At 43.8% G+C, this 22270-nt stretch overlaps 1 protein-coding gene across 1 annotated transcript in view; it reads left to right on the top strand.

Moving 5' to 3' along the window:
• CDADC1 (cytidine and dCMP deaminase domain containing 1) overlaps positions 1 to 22270 on the top strand; it is a 237259-nt gene that overhangs the window by 202187 nt on the left and 12802 nt on the right. The window contains exons 7-8 of the mRNA XM_086934977.1: positions 17808 to 17997; positions 22162 to 22222. Coding sequence (XP_086791103.1) covers positions 17808 to 17997; positions 22162 to 22222 — 251 coding nt within the window. The remainder of the gene's footprint in view (positions 1 to 17807; positions 17998 to 22161; positions 22223 to 22270) is intronic.

The raw sequence follows: 22270 nt of genomic DNA, 5'->3' as shown, positions 1-22270 counted from the left end.
CTGTAACGTTCTGCCCGCCACTGCTTGGTCCTGGAATAACCAATGTTTATCAGATTCCCATCTGCTCCACTCCACCAGATACCGTAGTTGCACCGCCTGAAAATATTTGTGCAGGTCCGGTATGCCTAGCCCTCCCGATTCAGGTGCCAGCGTGGACAAGGCTCTCTTGAGCCTGGGTTTACGGCCCTGCCATACAAAGCGTGCGATATCCGCCTGGGCCTGTCTAATCCACCCCTTTGGGGGTTGAAGCGGCAGGGCCCGAAAGAGATACTAGGACTTGCGGTAGGAGGGTCATTTTCACCGCGGCTATTCTGCCCAGCAATGACAGCGTTCCTTTGTTCCAGCGGGTCAATTCTTCCTTAATTTTCTTGCCTAAGGCCGCGTAATTGGCTGTTACCATGGCAGGTATAGAGGGCGCCAGAAGGATGCCCAGATAGGGCACCAGATCCTTAGACCAGCTCATGGGGAAAAGTCTCTGTAGTTCAATTCTCGTGGTGGTAGCTAGCGAGACATGGATTGGTGTGGCTCACTGGTTAGAGGCGGCAGACCCGGAAGCAGAGAACGGCCGGGGACCAGGGTTCGATTCCCGACGCGGCAGGGTCATGGACCAGGGTCAACGGACTCGATAATTGTCGCCTCGGTGCCTACTCTAACCAGGGATCACACTCGGCAACTCTGGGCATTAAGCTTGCCTCATCTCTACGACGGCCCCCCACAGACGCCGGGGATGCCTGGTTTCACCTTGGAGATACCCAGAAGGGACCATCTCACAGGGAAAGCCAGGGCGGGTTCCCCAGCGGTCTTCAGCGGCAGGACACCCCGAGATGGGGTAACAGTGCGCTTTACAAGTATCATCATTACATTACATCAAGGGCTGCCGATTTCCCCAAATTCATTTTGAAACCTGCCACTGCGGCGAAGGTTTCCAACTCGGCGATGCAAGCAGGGAGCGACTTTCTAGGATCATCAAGTGTCAAAATCACGTCATCTGCATAGAGACTAACGGTGTGAACACACTCCCCCATCCGGACTCCCGTCACATCAGGGTTCTGACGAATCCTCTGAGCAAATGGCTCCATATAGAGGGCGAAGAGCAGCGGTGACAGCGGGCACCCTTGTCTGGTGCCCCTCTCTATCGCGAACTTTTGGGAGTTGCAACCATTCACCCTCACCACCACGGACGGGAATCTATAGCAGTTGAATATCAGGTCTCGAAATTTCTCCCCCATGCCCAGTTTACACAGCACCTTCTCCAAGTAGGGCCAGTGCACCCGGTCAAACGCTTTCTCTGCGTCTATAGAGAGAAGCATACGTTCCCCAGGAACCCGGGAAGCCTTTTCCAGTATATGGACCACCCTTTTGGTATTGTCCACCGTCTGCCTACCGGGAATAAACCCTGCCTGGTCCGGGTCTACCAACCCCGGCAGGTGGAGTGCTAGACGCGCCGCGAGGACCCCGGTGTACAGCTTGAGGTCCACGTTCAAGAGCGAAATCGGCTGGTAGGAGCCGCACTCAGTTCGGTCCTTGCCCGGCTTAGGGATCACCGACACTGTCGCCTGGAGTAAGTCCGGAGGAATAGCTCCCGGCTCAGAGAACGAATTGAAGAGGCGCGTCAACAGCAGCGCCAATTCTTGGCAGAACGTTTTGTAGAAGAGTGGAGTGTATCCCTCGGGTCCCGGGGCCTTCCCATGTTTGAGTCGGGAAATAGCCGTGACCACCTCCTCGATCCGGATCTCCCGTTCCAAGTGCTTTGCCTGTTCCGGGGTAAGAGAGGGGAGATCGACCGACTCCAGATAGTCAGCCCTGGCTTGCGCCGAGGGGGGCTCACCCGTGTATAGATCGGCGTAGTACCGACGGAAGCCGTCCGCAATCTGGTCATCCTCTGTGGCCGTTCCTCCGCCGGGAACCGACAGCTCTTTCACCCGGTGTTTCTGGTGCTGTATGCGAAGCTTATTCGCAAGGAGCCGGTCACACCTGTCACCGCCAGTGTAGTACTTGTGTTTCAGGCGTAGCACCGCGTATTCCGCTCTATCCATGTCTAGTGCGGACAGGAGTTTCCGGGCGGCTTTAAGTTGCCTCCAGACTCGGGGGGCCCCGGTTCTCTGGTGCACCTGTTCCAGCTCCCTCACCTTGCACGTAAGTTCGTCCCTCTTTTGCTGCCGTTCCTTATTCTCCGCTGAGGAGAGCGCGATAAACTCGCCGCGGAGTACCGCCTTCAAAGCGGCCCATTGTGTCGCGCGAGTGGTGTCTCCATTATCATTGTGACGCTGATATTCGCTAATCGAGTCACGTATACGTTTCACTACCGACTGCTTGTGTAGTAGGGTGTCCCTAAGGCGCCAGACCCCTCTCAAGGGAGATACTGGAGGTAGCTGGAAAATACCCACCACCGGGGCATGATCCGATAGTGAAAGAACCCCTATGTCAGAGGCCGTGGCTAGCTCGTAGACGGACCCGTCACCAGGAGATGGTCCAATCTCGCGTGGGCGTGCGAGTAGTAGGAATAGGCTCGGGTCGTGGGGTGGAGGCGTCGCCACAGATCATGCAGATCAAGATCCTCCAAGTGGGACCTGGTCAATTGCGAGAATTCCCCTGACTGCAGGCGTCTCTGCGTCGACCTGTCTAAGGACGAGTCGAAGACCATATTCAAGTCCCCTCCAATAACAATATGTCTATCCGGAGTGGTCGCCACCTCCTCCAGGGCCGTGCGCAGAAATTGTTCTTGGTGGTCGTTGGGGCTATATATCGAGCCTACAGTGAACACCAGACCTCCCATCTTGACCCTGTAAGCTAGGAGCCTCCCTCTCTGTTCTGTTGTCGATGTTAATTCTTTTTTGTTACAATTTTCTTGTTTAATCACTGTGTTTGACATGTTTTTTCAGTAGATTGTATGCATGTATGTATTTTTGTAAATATTGTGCTGTATTTGGATGCCAAAATACTTTTTCAAAAACTTTATAAAATAAGAATTAATTCAATACAAATGTTGTCCAACCTAGCAATTGATTTCACTAGGTGGTGTACTGTTTTAATAACTCAATCTGCCCGGCCACCGTTTTTGTTTATCTCATAGTAGTGGTCCAGGCCGGACAGTGACAGGACCCAAGCCTTTCCTTGTTTCTCCTTGTTACAGAACGGGCCTTTGCCCGCATGGCTTTAAGTCAACATATAGTATCAAATAAACTGCATTAAGTGAATCCAGGTTTCTGGAGCATTAGAATGGCAGAAAAAGACACACTGTCATTCAGTGAGGAACACATTCAGAAACTCCTCGCAGACTCAACACTCTTTTCAACGGTCACATTGAGCGGCACAGCTAAGCAGCAAAACGTTGCAGATAAACTCCTAAGATTGCAAAAGAAGCACATTAGGACAGAACTACATGGTCAATTCCTACTTGCTAACTTAAGGGCTGGAACAATCCCGTGGGGCTTACAGATAAAAAACGTTCCTGTGATCTTCACCGACGACCCGGTCTACAAGAAAGGGTTCAGTTGTATCAGCACCAAGTGCAGCAGAGATCTTATGGTGCACACAGTGGAAACAGCCCACAGAATTTGCCAGAAAGAAATCGAAGAAATCGAGGAACAACTACAAAATATCATGGATAATCACACAGAAACTGAGGCAAAACTTCTCCTTGAAAAGATTGAGAAAGAAATAACAACATTCAAGGATAACACCATAAATTTCAAAACATCAAAATTCGAAAAAGATAAAAAAACTTTCAACTTGGAGACTGTGTACCCTTATCTCAAAGAATACTTTTATACCCAGTCGGAATCCACTAGACATCTCAATACCTACCAAGGAAGATCTAAAAAAAGATTTGTCACATTCTCAGAAACCTCCTCTTCAGAGTCATCAGCCGAGTCAGATCCAGGAGAAGGATCGTCCAATAGGAATCAACAGAAGAGGCCTTTTTTAGGACAGGGCCAACCGCAACAGCGGAGCAAATTCAAACCCCAACAATGGGAAATGACCACGCGCAAGCAGCACTACAAGTCGTAGACAATTCCTCTATCATTAACATCTCTAACAAGATCCTTACAAAAGCCGAAGAAGAATTGTTGCAATTGGGTCTTTCATTTGTACCAGGCACACGTATAGACTTCACCAAAGTGAAATTGGAAGTGATTGATTTTTTCAGGAAAATCCGACTTAGATGGTTCTTCAAGGATTCAGTGAACCAGCCACAAGCAGAGGTCTCTGGTCTCAGAAATAAGTCATCATTCTGTCCCCCGAGCAATAACATGGCGAAGAATATCATCACCTTTGAGCAAAAAGTGTTATCCTCACTAAATGTGTTGGAGAAGAAGAGACAGTTCATACCAACTAATCTCTCGAAAGGTCAAAGGCAAGCCATATGCGCACTCAAGAACCAGCAGGAGGCAGTCATCCGACCGGCGGACAAAGGCGGGGCAGTGGTCCTGTGGTCCAAAGAATTGTACAAAGCGGAAGGCAGGAGCCACGTTTACAATCCAAATTGGTACCGCCGAATTACACAAGACACCACCGCGGAGATCACTCATGAAATATCACGGATGGTGAAAGAGGCGAAGGAGATTGGAATACTCGGACCAAAGGAAGCTGAATATTTGGTCAAACGATTCCCTCGAATTCCCCATTTATACTTTCTTCCAAAAGTACACAAAGATCCCAAGACACCACCAGGCCAACCAATAGTGTCGGGATGTGACTCAGTGCTGGAGCCGATTTCCAAATTTGTTGATGTTTTCTTGAAGGAATTTGTCACGCAAGTGCTGTCATATCTTCGCGACACGATGGAATTTATAAACAAGTTTGAAGGCCTGGAATTTTATCCCAGCTCGCAACTTCTGGTTACAATGGACGTTTCGTCCTTATATACTCAAATTCCACAGCAAGATGGAGTAGACATCATTGAAATGTATCTGGACACCAGACCCCGTCCTCACAGGGTTCCCACAGAGCTGATTGTAAACTTCGCAGCACTTGCTCTAAAAAGGAACTTTTTCATGTTTGAAGATGAAATGTTTCTGCAGATTAAGGGATCAGCCATGGGCTGTCCCTTCGCACCGGAGATGGCAATACTATATATGGCCCAGTACGAAGAGAAATTCATTTATAATAACAACCCGTACAGAGCCCACATTGGGCAATGGCTCAGGTATATAGATGATGTGTGGTGTATCTGGAATGGTACACCACAGTCTCTAGAAGAATTTCACGACTGGTTGAACAACAGAAGTCCGGACATCAAATTCAGCCTGGCATATGACTGTAAAACCATGCCATTTTTGGATGTAGAGATTAAATCCACATCGCAAGGCCTTATGTCGTCTCTGTTCCAGAAGAAAACGGACAAGAACAATTCCCTACATTATAAAAGCTATCATCCGAAGAGCCTTAAGAACAACCTCCCCTACGGACAATTCCTTAGGGTGAAGAGGAATTGTGCTAGAACAGAAGACTTTGTCACTCATGGTGAAGCACTTGCCAACTAGTTAAAAGAAAGAGGATATCCTGGCAAGCTCCTAAAAAACTCTATGAAGAGGGCAAGATGGACACCCAGAGAACATCTTCTGCAGAAAAGAGAAAAAACATCAACGGAACGGATGGTGTGTGTATCCACTTTTGGACCCCACACAACCCCGGTGCAGAAAATCATCCGGAACAACTGGCACTTGGTTGAAGAAGTCATCCCCGAGATTGGCAAACCACTGTTCGCGTTAAAGAAAAACCGCAGCCTGGGACAGCAGATCTCTTCTACTCGGGCTACAACTAAAAGAGAAACACAAAGTACTCTGTTCAATATGGGCCCAGTGAAAGGGCATCACAAATGCGGCACATGCTCGGTGTGCAGCCTGACGATGGAAGGAACACACTTCACTGACGGCAAAAAGCATTGGCGGCACGAGGACTTCACGAACTGTAAAACCAAGTATGCAGTCTATGCCATTACCTGCCCATGTGGGAAAGTTTATATAGGCAAAACCACACAAGAAGTGCGCCAACGCATAATTCAACACAGATCACAGATCAATAACAAAGTGCTCACAGCACCACTAGTGTCCCACTTTCTGAAGAAAGAACATTCGGTCACTGACCTGAAATGGACGATTTTGGCAAGTATCAAAAACACCGCGGGCGCCGGGGGGGACCCGGATGCACGAGTGGCACAAAAAGAGGCTTACCTCATTTTAAAATTCGACACTGCTATGTCGGGACTCAATGACCTGAATGAATTCAGCAATCTCTAGCGATGTGCCAAAAACCTAGTTCATCTGCAGCGGGGACCTGTCTTCGCTTGCTGCTGCCCATGTGACCGTATTGCTTTAATTTTCAGATAATTCCAGTGAAAGATGCCCCACCAAACTACGTCGCCACAGACACTGGGACGTCAGTTTATCTAAACACGAGTCCCATGTTTTTAATCAGTAACACTCCTAGTAATAAGATATGGACCAAAAAACTACGTCTCCCAACAGACACCGGGACCGTAGCCAGTTTAAATACAAGAAGACACGCCCCTCCGGGCCACTTGTCTGTCTTTCAGAAGTAGATGGGTGCCGGACCGAAGCGTCCACCAACTCCGCTGAGAAGTCAGTCATCTATCAAAGACAAACTCTAGACCGAGAGAGTGCGGGGAGACTAACAGCTTCCTAACCGCTCGTTCTTTATATTAACAGCTGACAAGCCCGTGCGGTGGCTGCCGCCCCCACACGCGTGCAGTGAGTACGAACCCTGCCCCAAGACGAAGGTAGGACTTGATACTTTCCCGAACGGCTAAGCAATGTTAGCTGTACAAAATACGGGCAATAATGTTAGGTCACTTTGTTTTCTGTAGCTACAAAGACTCGAACATTGAATAACTGACGAGTACCGGCACCCGCCTTCCGCATTATATGCGCTTTCTCGAGGTATGTCATGGTCTTCCAGATTCACAAGTGTAGTATATCTGGGACAGTGTAGTAACGTATCTAATAGACATCTTTACGTTATTTGTTCACAGGGAGTGATCTGAACCCTTCATCAATAAGGTACATTTATTACAAGAGTGTTTGAGTCTGAGAGAAGAGGTCCCTTGAGGTAGTTTTCTCACTGACACCACAATTTTAATTATTATTTCACAGTGACAGCGACCCCCCAGTCCGTGTCCTGAGGAGAACCCGCAGAATTATATTGGGTTCGAAACGCGTCGACGTTCTTACCTCCAAGATACAAAATAGATGGGGCTTGATAGGAATTGACTGTTACACTTGTAAAGTACTTAGCAGTTTACGTGTGATTCCTAGTTAAAGCACTCTGTGACTAACTTCATTGTGTATCTTGGGTTGGTGTTTACAAGCAGGCCAATGTAACAATTTGCTAGCCTACTTGTTTAGTTTCATCCAGGACTGGTGCCTCAACATTTGATCTATTTGAGGCATTGTATAGTTGTTGATGTTAATTCTTTTTTGTTACAATTTTCTTGTTAAATCACTGTGTTTGACATGTTTTTTCAGTAGATTGTATGCATGTATGTATTTTTGTAAATATTGTGCTGTATTTGGATGCCAAAATACTTTTTCAAAAACTTTATAAAATAAGAATTAATTCAATACAAATGGTTGTCCAACCTAGCGATTGATTTCACTAGGTGGTGTACTGTTTTAATAACTCAATCTGCCCGGCCACCGTTTTTGTTTATCTCATAGTAGTGGTCCAGGCCGGACAGTGACAGGACCCAAGCCTTTCCTTGTTTCTCCTAAGAATGGACTTAGACACTGTAGGAGCATATTGCTCATGAAGCTATGCCCTCACCTGTGGTATAGGACACCCTGCCTTAGGGGTGTAAGGCCTGCTAAAGGAGTGACTTACCTATGCCACAGCGGTTTGGAGGCATGGCACCTAGGGATGTGTGCCATGTTGACTCTTCAGTTTTAGCTTCACCTAAACACACAGTCTGCAATGGCAGTGGGTATATGTTTGTTGAGGGGTTTCTGAGGGTGGCACGATACATGTGACCGCCCTTAAAGATCCTCCCTTGTCACAAGGTCCTTGGTACCAGTGGTGCCTTTTACAGGTGGCTTATATGTGTGCCATTTGTGTAAACAAATGTACAGTTTTGGGAAAGAACACAGGCACTGGAAACCTGATTAACAGGCACCCGGTGCACATTAAGTCAAAGTGCATCAGAAATCAGGCAAAAAGTGGGGGGTAACTAGGCAAAAAGGGGCCATTTCCTACAAGAATGCACCATTTTCCCCCCTATTTTCTGGGGAGAGGATGGGACTAGGGCCAGAAGACCCAGAGGAGCCGGGGACAAAAGGAATGACCCATGGTAAATACCCAAATCATCAAACACAGCAGCCATTAACGCATTATAGAAACAACTTTTCCCATGAACACCAGGAAAACCAAAACATACAGTTTATAAGTCCCTCTTCAGTCTCTGCAGCCATGTACAACATAGTCCCCTGTCGCTGCTCAGACTCACGCTTTCTTCGTCCAAATCTTACCATAAGTTTTTTTTTTTACACACATCCTGATTTGACTCGTCATTTCATACAAAGAGATACTGAGTCAGTGACCAGTTCACAACTTATGGACGCGAACATCTTCAATAGAGGGAAAACACCAGCATTGTATAAACCAGTGCTTAATTTGTAAAATATGAAGTGCAGGTGCTCAAATGTTTGTCGGAGGCCACACCTACTTTTGCCAGCTCCACCCACTGCCTCTCCTGGGTCTACCCACTTACTCTATTAGCTTCACCCACATCCCCAACTAGACACTGCTAAAAGTCAGATGTAATAACCGATCTGAATTTCAGCAAGGGAGGCTTCCTTATAGTAAGATTTTGATTGGAGATTCCCCTGCCCAGTGATAATTTTGAAAAAGATTAAATCAAAAGTGCATTTAAAGCACAATTTTTGAATAAATTAGCTAAAATCACTAATGCATTGAAAAGGGACAAATTCAGTGCTCTATGTGCCCATTTGGAGAAAAGACAATACTGGAGTATGCCATTTTTAACAGAGTTTACGAGTTCAAAGATACAACTTTGACATAGCGTATGTGACAAAAAAAAAAATGTTCAGAAAACACTCTAAACAGAGAAACTGAATAAAATCATGCAATACACTTGAATGAGTCAGTCACTGTCACTTCAGGTGGCCAAAGGGGTATTGTTGGGTTAATAACTAGTAGAGTATTCTGTTAAAGCGATTACTTTTAGAGAAACAATACAAAAAGATGATTATCAATCAGGCTAAGGAACCAGTGGCTTCACTTGTTGTGACTTTTTGTCCTCTTGTTGCAAATTGTTTTTATAAATCATTTTGTTACAATCATACTTAAAATGGTGCTCTTATCACTCATCAGTCTAAACTCTACTCTCTTTAGGCAGTTCCACTATAGACTCCTCCTGGGCAACAGTTATGGCAGTTAATAACTCTCATAAATGAGGTCTTCCATTTATAAAACTGTTTCTAGGTGTTTGATATAACACAATAGCTTAGGATAAGGTTTAATTGCAATCGTGTTATATAACAGCTGCAAAGAGAGTAAGCAGTCTTCTTCCACAACAGAATTTAGGAAAACAACTGTTACCAAAATACCAACTCTATTTGAATTTAAAGACATTGAAAGACTTTAAAAAGCATTTTATAAACGTTTTTATTTGCACCTGAGAGAGCACTTTTAACATTGGAAGGTGACCAAAACAGATAGCTTGCCAATTACCAGACTGGGTTTAGAACACCAAAAAGCTGCACTTGTTAAGCACATTATTTTTCATACGTACAGTCACCAACACACTCCTGGGCATCTAAGTCTGATCAACACCATTGCTTCTCTTGCAAGCTTTCATACTCTATAAGTACTTAGTTGCAGCTTCAGACTGCGAGAACAAAAAGGTATTTCCCTTATAGGTCACTCTCAGTGCTGACCCATATCCTTCCTTGCACTGACTACAAGGGCCCATGACAGACTCCCTACATCAATATTGTTTAAGCATGTTAGTTTGTGTGTCTTGCCTGGCTGTGCTGTGCACAGGTCTCATGCAACATTTTGCTATTTTGTTTTCCGTTTTTAAATGCAACTTTATGAATTTCTTAAGCACATGATTCGAGTTTGCATGATGTCGGCCACAACCCTAATTATGTATTTTCTGATCCAGTCGATTCAGTCGAACTCTTGGTACAGGAGCATGGAGAGAATGTGGCCTAAGGGCTAGAGCGGTCGATCTCGAAGCTGAGGAACCGGGTTCGATTCTCGGAAATGACGCTCAACATCCTGTGAATCTGAGCAGATCACGTAATCTCCCCATGCCTAACAAAAAAAATGAATGTGTCTGTTTGTAATACAACTGGTGCTCATGTAAGGTGCTCTGATACCTCTGGGTCAAGTTCGCACAACATAAAACAAAAACATAAGAACCCCCAATGCTCTACTGTGCACACTTTCCACCAGCCGGAAGCAGATGTAAATATTTTTACTCGACCTACAAACAGTTACTTGTTGCTACACCAACCAGTTCAGCACAAACGCAAAGCTGCCACAAATCTTTCCCTTTGGAGTTTTTGGAAAGAAGCACATTAGTTCTAATTGCTTTATTGTAATTGGTATTTAATGATAATTTTTGGGGGTCAAGGGTTGACTGCAAAAACAATACAGGACCCGCATTCAGCAAATGTGTGAAAAAAATATGGTGCAATGAAGTTTTATCTGCTTTTAACATTTATTTTCTTGTTCTAACCACATTTTTGATCTGAACCCAGTCTAAACAAACATCTTATCTTCATTGAGCAGAAAACGACAACCTTGCACAGGTAGGCAAACATTTCTTTCATGAAACAATATCACAGCGAATCCCCATAGAGAGAAAAAACAAAGTACTTACTCCAGAATGGGGTAGGGTCACGTTTCTTTGAGCGCTGGGTGGGATAATCCTCACCTCTGTCTCTTTAATAGAATTGAAGCTTACTTACCACCAATTGGGCTACAACATCCACCACCAGCTTCAAATAAAATATCTTAAAAGTGGAGTTTGAAGACCAGTCTGCAGCGTGCATGAGATCCTTCAAGCATGCACCCAGACAAAAAGCCATTGCTCCTCTAGACGAATTTGCACCAAATATTTTGGTATCATTGCCAGCTTCTTGCATCACTCATCAAACCCAACAGGCTATAGTCGGGGAAGATACTGCTTTAAACAGTTTTCTCAATTCAATGAGGAGTTGTCCCTCTCCCGGAGGCTAAATCTCCACAGTCATTTTCTTGTATGCTTTTGAGGCATTGCACCACACTGAGCTTGGGATAATCTGCAAATGCTGGGTGTAGGAGGCTGGCTTAGTATATGGTGCACCCTTATTTAAGTTAGGCACCTTACACTAATCCAGACAACCCTTATGGTGATTGTAGGGGTCTTCAGTACCCATAGATAACCATAAGAAGCTCTCAAAGTGTTCGCTGTGGAGAGCAGCCTTCAGGTTTATCTTGAAGGAGTGTAAGGCAGCTTCTTATACCAGTTTATTCTGTAGTGTAAGTTAAATGAAAAGAAACCACACAGGGTGTGAACAAAAATACTTCTATTTATTACACAACCCTCACTAATACATTGGTATATCTCCCACACAGAGATATCAACACAATGCATTTGAATACTTCAAAAGCAATCCTGTAAGTAGCATAAAATACAGTGATCTCCATGGGGATACCAAACCATATACTAAGAAAGTGGAATGTGAACTGCCTCGGAGGACGGGACTTGGACTAGAAGCCCCAGAGGACAGAGGTGTGGATTCTCCCATGTCAGTTGTTTAATTTCACATCAGAGAGGGAACCAAGGGCTCCCTGAACTGGCTCAAACTGGGGTATGCAAGGATTAGTTTCTCACCTGTTTCCAACTCAAACTGCAACTATGTAGAAACCACGAAAAATAGGGAGAAAAAATAACCACCACTTAGGAAAATCCAAAAACTGAAATTTAAAAAACCATTTTTTTACAACTTTGGCTTTTCCAGAAAACTGGAAATGGAGTGTTCTCAACACAGTAAACATTTTTTTGATGCCATTTTTAGAAGAAAAAAATACTTTTTGCAAAGCATTTACCAATTTTTCATAAAATAGCTCAAACTTTTATGATATTTTGGCTTTTTTCTTGGTTTCCATTTATACCTTTAGAATTCCCAACATATTGCCTAAATACTTTTTGTGGCAAAATGTAATAAAGGCTGAAGCACAAAGTGTGTCAAACATAAAAGAAATGCTAAGAGTGTGGTCTAGCCTCAAGAGGAAAGGGACCTAAAGAGGTAATCCAGCGAGTGATAAATCAATACATCTCAAATGTCAACCAGACATCATCCATCATATCATCATTCTAGAATGCCAGTTGTTCTTGATTATTAGAAATGCAAGACTGGTTGAAGAGAACGTGTTTTATTTCAGAACACTGGATGGCCCTTTTAATTCTGTGAACAATAACTATTTATTGAGCTGTAGAGGCACCTATGGGTTATTTACAGAGATGTTAGCTAATAAGTCTTCTTTGTGCTACTTCTTGGGGTCAAGGATGCCAAAGCAGTCAACATTTTAAAAGTATGAACAAAAAAGGAGTACATAGAGCCAGATTTACGAACTGTTGGTCAAAACAGTTGGTTGCAATTTGTCACTAGTATTTTTGTGACCTGTAAAGAATTTTACAAACTGAGCTACGTACTAATAGGTTAGTTTGTAAAATTCCGATTTGAAGTGGGTTGTAATCCAACTTGCCACTTGAATATTAATGAGCCAGTTAGCAAATTGTGATTCTCTCGGATTGGCGGCCAACACAGCGATTGTGGCTTGTAATGGTTAGCTAATCAAGATGTCTTTGTTTACCTTTTAATGAAGTAAGCTTTTGTCGCTCTCCTATTCTTACTCCCTTTTTGTCCCTGGCATGCATGAGTCATGCATTTTCCTGTGTTTAGCCCTGCCCAAGAGCATTGAACAATTACCATATCAATCTACTGGTCTTATGTTAGCATCGGTTTTAGGAACAACTTTTTTCTTTGTTGAAAAGCACTTAACACAAGCGCTCGTGTTTTACTGGCTCTGAGCTGCGTAACCAGGCATCTTGTTGAAATGCGCAGCTCGTTGTACTTTCCTTCTCACGCATACCTTCTTCCAGCATGAGAGTGGGTCTTGTTTTCCAAGTGTCCTCCTGTAGCTGGGCGCTAGAAATTGAGTATGCTCCCTACTTAGCGGCAGCCGCGTACCTGCACCCCAGTTCCCTGCAGTAGAGCAAATTAGAGCACACAACCCGCAGTGTGCCACTCCACAGCCAGGACCCACCTGGTTTTTCACCACGAGCCTGCCATACAGCAGCATGACTGCATTTTCTGAGTCACCATCTGAGCTCACACACGAGAGAGCACGGGAGGAGGCCCTTTCTGCGTACGGGATAAGGATTACACAATCCAGACCCAAGGGCCTGTGCAGACTAAAACCAGCTCTTCCACTCAACAATGGCAGGCAGCAGGAATGTCTTGTGACCCGCGCACCCTCCTCCCTGCAACAGCAGGCTCCCTCCCTCTTCCTGTGACCATATATGACGATAAGCCCAGCTCATCGGGGCAGGTGATATCCAATGAGCAGGGAATTTCCAGGCATACCAAAGCACTGCTACTTCCTGTTACCCTCAGAGGCTCAAGTTTTTTCTGCACATCCCCTTCCCCGCAGATCTCAATCTACTTCCTGTTAAGTGAGCCCAGGTGTGCATAGCCAACCCATGACACACACTTTCTTCCCTCAATTCTGTGGAGGTCGAATAAAGACACTCAGCCTTCAACGTAAACACGGCCCATTTCCAGCCCACTTAATAGCAGGGTAAAGAGCATATTTGGCACTCACATACCTTTTGAGGAAAAATATTCCCCTTGTTTCTTTTAGCTCAGTAACTATGTTTTTAGGTCTCGGCTAGACAGCACATGCGATGTCTCTTCGAGCAATGTTATATACACTTTGTGGGTTTCAGCCTGCCTATAGGCTTCCCATTTGCTGACTCCATTGTTGCTCTCCTATTCTTTCTCCCCATCTGTCCATGGCATGTATGCGTCATGCCTCTTCTTTTACATAGCCCTTCTCGAGAGGATGGAACAGTTTACCTTACCAATCTACTGGTCTCCTTTTAGCATCGGTTTTAGGAACTATTTTTTTCTTTGTTGAATAGCACTTACCACCAGCGCTAGTGTTTTCACTGGCTCCGAGCTGCGTAAACATGCCTGTCAATCTTGTTCTTATCTCATCACATTCTTTCAGCTGTGTCTGCGTGGGTTACCCTTCTCATTTCACGGGAAAGCTCCTTCTTTCGTCATGCTTTATTCCCGAGGCGACTTTGAGTCACATTACAAGAAGCTATTTACACACGATTTTTGTAATGTAATGTAAGGTACATTTTTATAGCGCTGCTACCACTCCAAGGAGTATCTTGGCGCTCAACACCAACTCAGATGGAATAGGTTGGGGGGAAATGGAGGCGAACTTAGTCACAATGTACTTTACACCAGTGCTCTGCAAGCAACATCAGTTAGGGAGAAATCCATGTTTTAAGTGCCTTTCTAAAGTGGCTCTCATTGGGCATCGATTGGAGCTGTGACTGGAGTTTATTCCAGGCCTTGGTGCCTAAAAGGAAAAGAGATTTGCCACCTTTGGTTGACAGCTTAAATCTGAGTATTACCAACAAGTTCTGATTTGCGGACCTCAGGCAGAGCATGGGCTGATATCGTTTGAACCCATTGGACAGGTATCTAGGCCCTTGCTGTTGGAAGGCTCTGAAGGTAATCAGAAGGATCTTAAACAGGATCCGCTTACAGATTGGTAACCAATGGAGCGCCTTAAGCGCTGCCGAAGCAGATGACTTGCGAGGCCATCGTAGCACTAAACGGGCAGTTGCATGCTGGACCATCTGCAGCCTGTGGAGAACGGACTTATTTGCTCCCGCATACAGGCCGTTGCAGTAGTCCAGTCTAGATGTCATCAAAGCAACTGCTACCATTTTCCTTGCTGACAGAGGAAGAAGATAAAAAACTTCCTCAGAGATCTAATAATATGGAAGCAAGTGCCGGCCACAGCCACTGCTTGTTGTTTAAAAGACAGCTGGTCATCGAATTTGATGCCCAAATTTCGGGCAGAAGAGATGGTATTTGGGGGGGGGTCAGCATCATCAGGCCACCAGTCTTTCGGGGAAAACATGATGGCTTGCGCTCTCGCTTGCGCTCTCTGCCTTTCTATTTGCCGGGAGGAGCCTTGCTTCCCTGCAGCCTCATCACTTCATAATAGCATCGCTTTCTGTCATATCGGCAGAAATCGAAGGAGCTGTTGAGCCCAAAATCTTACGTTTGTTAACAAACCCTTCCATTCAGTCGCATTAGGTGGGGCATGTGAGAATGCTTTCTGTTCTTTCTATCGGGTGCTTCTGAGTTTTGCAGCACAAGGGGCTGAAGTGATTCTCGATTGAGCTGAGGTATTTCAAACCATGGAAGCCTCTGATATGACCTCGATAGAGGGCATTGATTGTTGTACTTCGGATTGTTATTTTTAGGTATGTGCAGAGTTGTATTGCTCTCTCACCGGCAACTACTGATTTCCCAGAGTGCGTGTCACTTTCAGTGTTTATACTCGGGTGAAATTGCTGGAACTGGAGCAGGGCTTTGCTTTTATTGCTCATGTGTTTGAAGGTTTTACAGGTGTTTGTTTGTATAGAGCCGCATTCGGAGTGTGTTTCATATCCGGCTTTCATGCTCGGCGACGTGTCTAGTACTGGAGCAGGGCGTTGCTTTTATTGCGGCATGTGTTCACGGACTTCCCAGGTACTTTGCATAAAGCTGCAATCGCCAAATCAGACCGCTTTATTAAAAAGAAAAACAAAATGAAGAAACCCAAACACTATCCCATTTATAGAGAAGTGGATTGAAGAACCCCTTAAAGCTTTAATTTTCCTTTGTGCTTTCTTCTGCCACTGGTAATTTAGGTGTGATACGCCTCCTCAGACCAATTTAACAACAAATATTGGTAATGTCCATAAATTCTCCCCTTTGAATAACGTTACAAAACCTTTAGGCAGAAATACCAAAATACCATTGAATTTAGATAACTACTGCACTCTACATACGGTTAGCTAGTAGTCGCATACCCATCCCCTTTGTCTGTGATTTTTGCATGCTGCTGATCACATAATTACAATCCAACAAATTAAACTCCACAAATTTCCACTCCGTTACATGCATATGATTCTACTTCACGTAATACCACTGCATGCTACATAGTTCCATTACACTCCACGCAACGCAATTCAACTCCACATAATTCCACTCCACAGCACATAATTCCACTACACACCACGTACATCCAAACAACACCACAGAATTCCACATAATGCCACATAAATCAATACCATGCCACCTAATTCCACTAAACACATGCCACTCCACAACACATAGTACCACTGCATATCATTCTACTACACTTTCCTGCACACCATGCCACATAATTCCAGCACACATAACACCACTCAATGCAACACAGTTCCACAACAAACTATTCCACTCCAACGATCATGATTTTACAACACATAATTGCAATCTGCAAAATATAATTCAACATCATGCTACATAATTCAACTCCACTGCATGCCACTCCATGCCAGACGATGCCACTCCACGTAAACCACATCATGCAACATAATTCCACTCCGCAGCATGCCACATACACATATTTTTCCTTCTAGCCTCCTTGCAGCCACGAACATACACTGCTTAAAAGCGCTCTTGAAAGCACAGTGCCGAAAGCTAACAGGCGAGGCCATTCAATCATAGCCTGGTGCATGTTGCAGGTTACAGAGAGGCATCTTAACCCACTCAGCCTCTCCTGTATTTTTGTATTTTCAGACCACAGATGTTTTTGTTTGTCCCTATTATGCGGTTATTCAGAACAATAGATCCATGTGCTGTGTCCGATGAAATGTCACTTAGAATTCCCTGCATCACCTCATAGAACAGGCTTCCTCCTTTGTGATGCTTTATTATTTGAATTTGGCCCAATGTGTGCTAGGGCTTGTGGTGTGGACTGTTTAATATAAATTTGACATATTTGAAAAGGCCCAAGGACTTTGACATTGACAGCGCCAAAAGCTCTCTGTTTGCCGGGCCCTATTGGCTTTGATAGTGGTTGATTAAGTTTGTTTCAGAATTTGCAGTGGTCACCTGGACCACTGCAACTCCTAAACAAACTTCTGTTTACATTCACAAAGAGATGGTCCCAGGGGTCCTCTTGCTTTTTGCAAATGCTTTATCACCCCTACTCCGCAGTCCATAATTTTCCACAATTTTGCAACCAGATTTCAGCTTCTAAACAGTGATGCATATAATAATGATTCGCTATTTTTACTGGACAAGCCCCTTTGAAGTACCAAATTAGTATGGGGTCACAACCCCATTTTAGGTTTTGGTTAAAAGTTTACTGATTTCTAAAATGGGATTAGTACTTTAAAAACAAAAAGCGGTTTGTGGGTCAGAATCTCAGGGTGTTTGGGACCATAAAATGGTCTGTACTTCTGTCCTGTCTTTCTTGTCTCTGAAACATTTTACATTGCACAACACGTTCAGGCTTTTTAGTTAAACATATTTCGATCAGAAGCATCCCCATTTACTTTAAATGGAAAGGTCTCGCATTGTACATAATTTTCTATGTAAACTGTTTGCTTGCTCTCTGGTGAAGAGTGGATAATGTTAGCATTTTGCTTATGCTATTACAAAGTATACCACTTTTACTTATTGTTACATACATATTTTCAATCCATGTAGGTGTCAAGAAATAAAAGCAGAAGAAAGGAGTATGATATTTGTGACAAAATGCCCGTGTGATGAATGTATTCCATTAATAAAAGGTGCAGGGATCAAGCAGATCTACTCGGGTGATGTAGATGTTGGCAAAAAGAAGGCAGATATTTCCTATATGAAGTATGGTGAACTTAAAGGTGTTGGAAAATACACAGTGAGTATGTAAACTTGTACTTACTAACTGACTTGTTAAAATTGTGATTTTGAGTCCTGTGTCTTGCTTCATCATGATCTATGTAGACAACCACGGAAAAGGCACTTTCAAATGTTGAGATAGCAACATCAGTCCCCTTGTATGAACGCACTACATTGGCTCCCCGTCCAGCATGGAATTGAGTTTAAAGCACTCTGCTTGGTGCATAAAGCACGGAACGGGGTGGCTCAAAGGACTGTCAGAACAGGTTCAGGCTCTACACACCCTCGCGAGAATTACGTTCGACCAATCATTGCCTGATTTGTGTTCCTAGGTACAGACGAGCCAGATGGGGGGTTGGGGGCGTCTATTTTCCTGCTGTGCGGCCCAAATGTGGGACAAACTACCGGTGGCCCTGGAACTGCAGCCGAACCTCTCATCGTTGAGAAAAATCTTAAAATCCTGGCTGTTTAATGCTGGGTAGTGGTTAGTCTATCCCTCTGCCTTGCCTCACTCGCACATCTCAGCGCCAAGACGCCTCGGCATTCGAGCGCTTTATAAGCATTTCTATAACATAACATATGCAACCCCTTCAATGCGTATTAAGGCAGGCTTTGTGCACATAAAAACTCCAAATTGATGCACATCAAGCATTGGCAAAACCAACAAGTCTGAGTTTAATGCTGAGTGGACAGAGAAGGCAATAGTTGTAAATCAGGCCCTCATGCAGTTCAACACCAGCACAAAAGCAGAAGATTATACCCAACCAGCCAATAGCTTTAAGTGAGTAATTAATACTCCCCTGGGCTGAGCCAAGTTGTGATTGACAAAATCTCAAACCAGTGGCTAAAAGAGGCTGGTTGAAGGGGGCTAACTCAAAGCTATGTGTATTGTTAACAATTGGTGTTTGACAACAGCGCCCTCAAAACTCTGACTTAGAAATTACATCGCAATTTGTATATTTATGTGGGAATCGCATTCTTAAAATTCCAAATTCCAACAAGTCAGACCAGAGAGCACAACTGTAGAAAGATTTGCTGCAGATTACCAGTCTGTCAAATTCCTGTCAAAGGCAGGGCAGTTATAGGCAGAAAAAGCCTGAGATTTAAAAATTGAACTACACTTAACCTAATAGGTTTATATTTATTTGGAGTTCGTAAAACGTTGTAAAACATTAATAAAAATTGAGTTTCATTTAGGATGTATATGAAAAAGAATAAAAAAGAGCAGGTGCCGAAGTTCTAGATTCGCCATCTCTTGAGCTGGAAATAAGAACTGTGGGTTTAACTTTCATTGAGCAGCATGCTGGGATTGCGCAAGCCTGCCTGTGGTCAGTCTTAAAATGACAGCACATTTTTCTCTGTGATAGGCTGCACGCCTGTGATAGCATTTTCATTGCATTTGTCCCTTTTGAAAGGGAAAAGAAGAAAAACAGTTTTGAGCACCTATTATACATTTTAGGTCTGGCCTAGAGACAGCTTTAGTATTTTTGAAAACCTGATGAAATTTAAAGTATCATAAATAGTACATACATATAAGAAAGGGGCTTCGGATCAGTCACCTTCTTTTATTGTTCTGTTCAACAGTCTTTCAGATTTTGGTTCCACCCATCTCAGCATAAAGCAGAAGGCAGTAAGTCAGCCCACTTCAGCCATTGGCTCTCTTGAGCTGAAAGTGATGCAATTTTTCCTGATTGCACCTGTACATCTCCCATGTACAGCCACCTAAAAAGTGTGCGTCCGTGTTGTAGCTGCTGGAATAATAATTTAATGTGCTTATGCTTTTTATTTCCTTTCTTTATCATTTGTTTGTTGTTCTTTGTTTAAAAAATGTTTTTAGATTACATTAATTAAAAGTATCATTTATTTGCGCTAATAAAAATCATATTTTTCTGTGATGTGCATTCAAACTAAAAAGGGTTGCTATAACCTATTGTAAATACACCTGAAAAGGGTTCCTATAACCTATTGTAAGTACACCTGAAAAAGGTTTCTATAACCTATTGTTAGTACACCTGCCTGCTAGAAAACAACAATACCGTTCTGTTAAAAGTATGCCGATGGTAAACTCGCTAAAAATCAACCCTGAGAAAACGTAGGTTTTAGCAGTCACTACAACCTCAAACCCTTAGAATGACCTGTTCTGGCCTGCAGAACTGGGGCTCTTCCCCGAATCGGCTGTGGTCGTAAAAAGCCTTGGTATCAAGCGCCTTGCTATCCATGACACAGCAAGTGTCGGCGGTGGTTGGAACTACTGTGGTCCTAATGCGTCCGCTTCAGAAACTGTCTCCACTGTTGTCCTTCGGCTCCCTTAGACTGGCAGTTTCAGCCTTGATCCTGTCGCGTCTCGATTATGGTAACTCTCTATATCATGGTCTACCAAAAAATCTTCTGGCCAGGCTTCAGGTGGTAATGAACGACACAGCGAGATTAATCTTTAAAGAACCCAGACATACACAGGCCACGCCCTAATTGCAGAACCTACATTGGCTCCCGATTCTACAGAGAGCTAAATTTAAAAGTCTCTGTATTGTGCATAAGGCTGTTCATGGCTCAGCCCCTAGCTACATTAAGGATCGATTGACTAATTATTGCCCAAGTAGGGCCCTCCTGTCGGCTGATGCCTGCAACCTGGCCTGCCCCCGGTACAATCGTTTGTCCTTGGGTGGGCGAGCCTTCTCGACCTTAGCCCCTCCGGTATGGACCGCCTTCCCATTGAACTTTGTAAGGAAACAAATCTCCTCCGCTTTAGGAAGAGTTTGAAAACTGTACTGCTCTTAGATGCATGGGGGTCACTCTGAACAGCCCACTTCGTTCTCAACCAGTACTGGACGTTCGCTGATAGCGCTTAGAGACCTCTGGGTGAGCGCTTTATAAATTCACAATAACATAACATAACATTTTTTAATTACAAGTTATCATTGCAAGCCTTCACCCATATTTAGGCAGCAACATGTTTACTATTTCTTCTTTTTGCAGCATTTGTTTGCACTCAACTAAAGAAAAATCACACCTGATTTCCAAGGAAAACCCATTGACTTTGCCAATGCTTGTTAAATTTCTAACTGAACATTGGTGTTTTAAATATTTTCCCTATACGTTTGATTTTAAACGAGAATCAAGCAAATGCTGCCATTTCATACATTTTCTTTTTTTGTTTATTTGGAAAGTTTTCTTTAGCCCATTTTAAAGTGTTCTAATAGCTGGGCGAGACTCTTTAGTGTTTGTGAACCTACTGAAGATACCTTTTTGTAGGGAACTGGTGTTAAAAGGTAATATATATATATTTCATCCATTGCAGCAACCTGGCCAGGTTACCATGCAGATGCTGGACTGTGATGTGATGCTAGTCGGCTACATGATCCGTGCTCTATAAAGATCAAAGAACTATTGACAGAAAACCCCTGTGAGGGTAGCTGCAAAGAGCATCTCACTGTTAACATGTTTGAGAAGTTACCACCACCAACATACCCCTCTTCGCAAGTTATGTTTAGCTGGGAGGTACAATACAAGGTGCGCTGCGTTTGGTCATGTACGTGGATTTTCAGCTCCGTTTTAAATGACAAGTTATATACACTTACACAAGTATATTTAATCTGTCAAAGTATTTTCCTTGGCAAGCATATTCCAGTTTCCCCGATTTGTACTGCCTATCATCGTGTAATTTCAGTACATAAAACATATAGCATTACCGCCCTGAAATGCAGGCGAATGGCTTTTTTTTGTTGCAAACAATTACAATAACATTAAAAGTGCACAATAAACTAAGTAAAACTGCTGCAGTCTAAAAGTAGGGTGCATATATTTGCAAAATAATGATACAGCACAAAACATAACACGAACTTTGAGCTGGAACTAAAGCACAGAGTGGCCTGCCCATCCCTGGCACTGAAGTGGACCGCTTTCTAGGCGGGGTGCACAGGTACCGGGAGTGCACAGGGGCCACCCACATTGAAGAGAGCCATTTTCTGAAGTGAGATGGCCCATTTACCAATGTTGCGGGGTGTGGTGAAGAGACCAAAATGTGTGTATGAATTTATGTATTTTTTTTTACCGTGATGTTGTCTATAGGCCAGACATCAAAAAAATAAGTTAATTCATTTTTTGTACCTTGACATTTACTGTTTAAAAAGCAAAGTATCCGAGTTGGGTATTGAAAATTAATGTGAATGTTCTCTTTAAACAGTGGCGGTTAAATCCATCGCTTCCCAGTGTTGGTCAGCAGAATGAGTTGAGAACCATGGAAAGTGAGTACCTAATGTAATGTAATGGACATGTGTCTTTCACATTGTTGC

Source organism: Lissotriton vulgaris, chromosome 8, assembly GCF_964263255.1.
Source record: "Lissotriton vulgaris chromosome 8, aLisVul1.2, whole genome shotgun sequence".
In the NCBI taxonomy this organism is placed as follows: domain Eukaryota; kingdom Metazoa; phylum Chordata; class Amphibia; order Caudata; family Salamandridae; genus Lissotriton; species Lissotriton vulgaris.
This window is presented reverse-complemented; position numbering and strand designations above follow the sequence as displayed.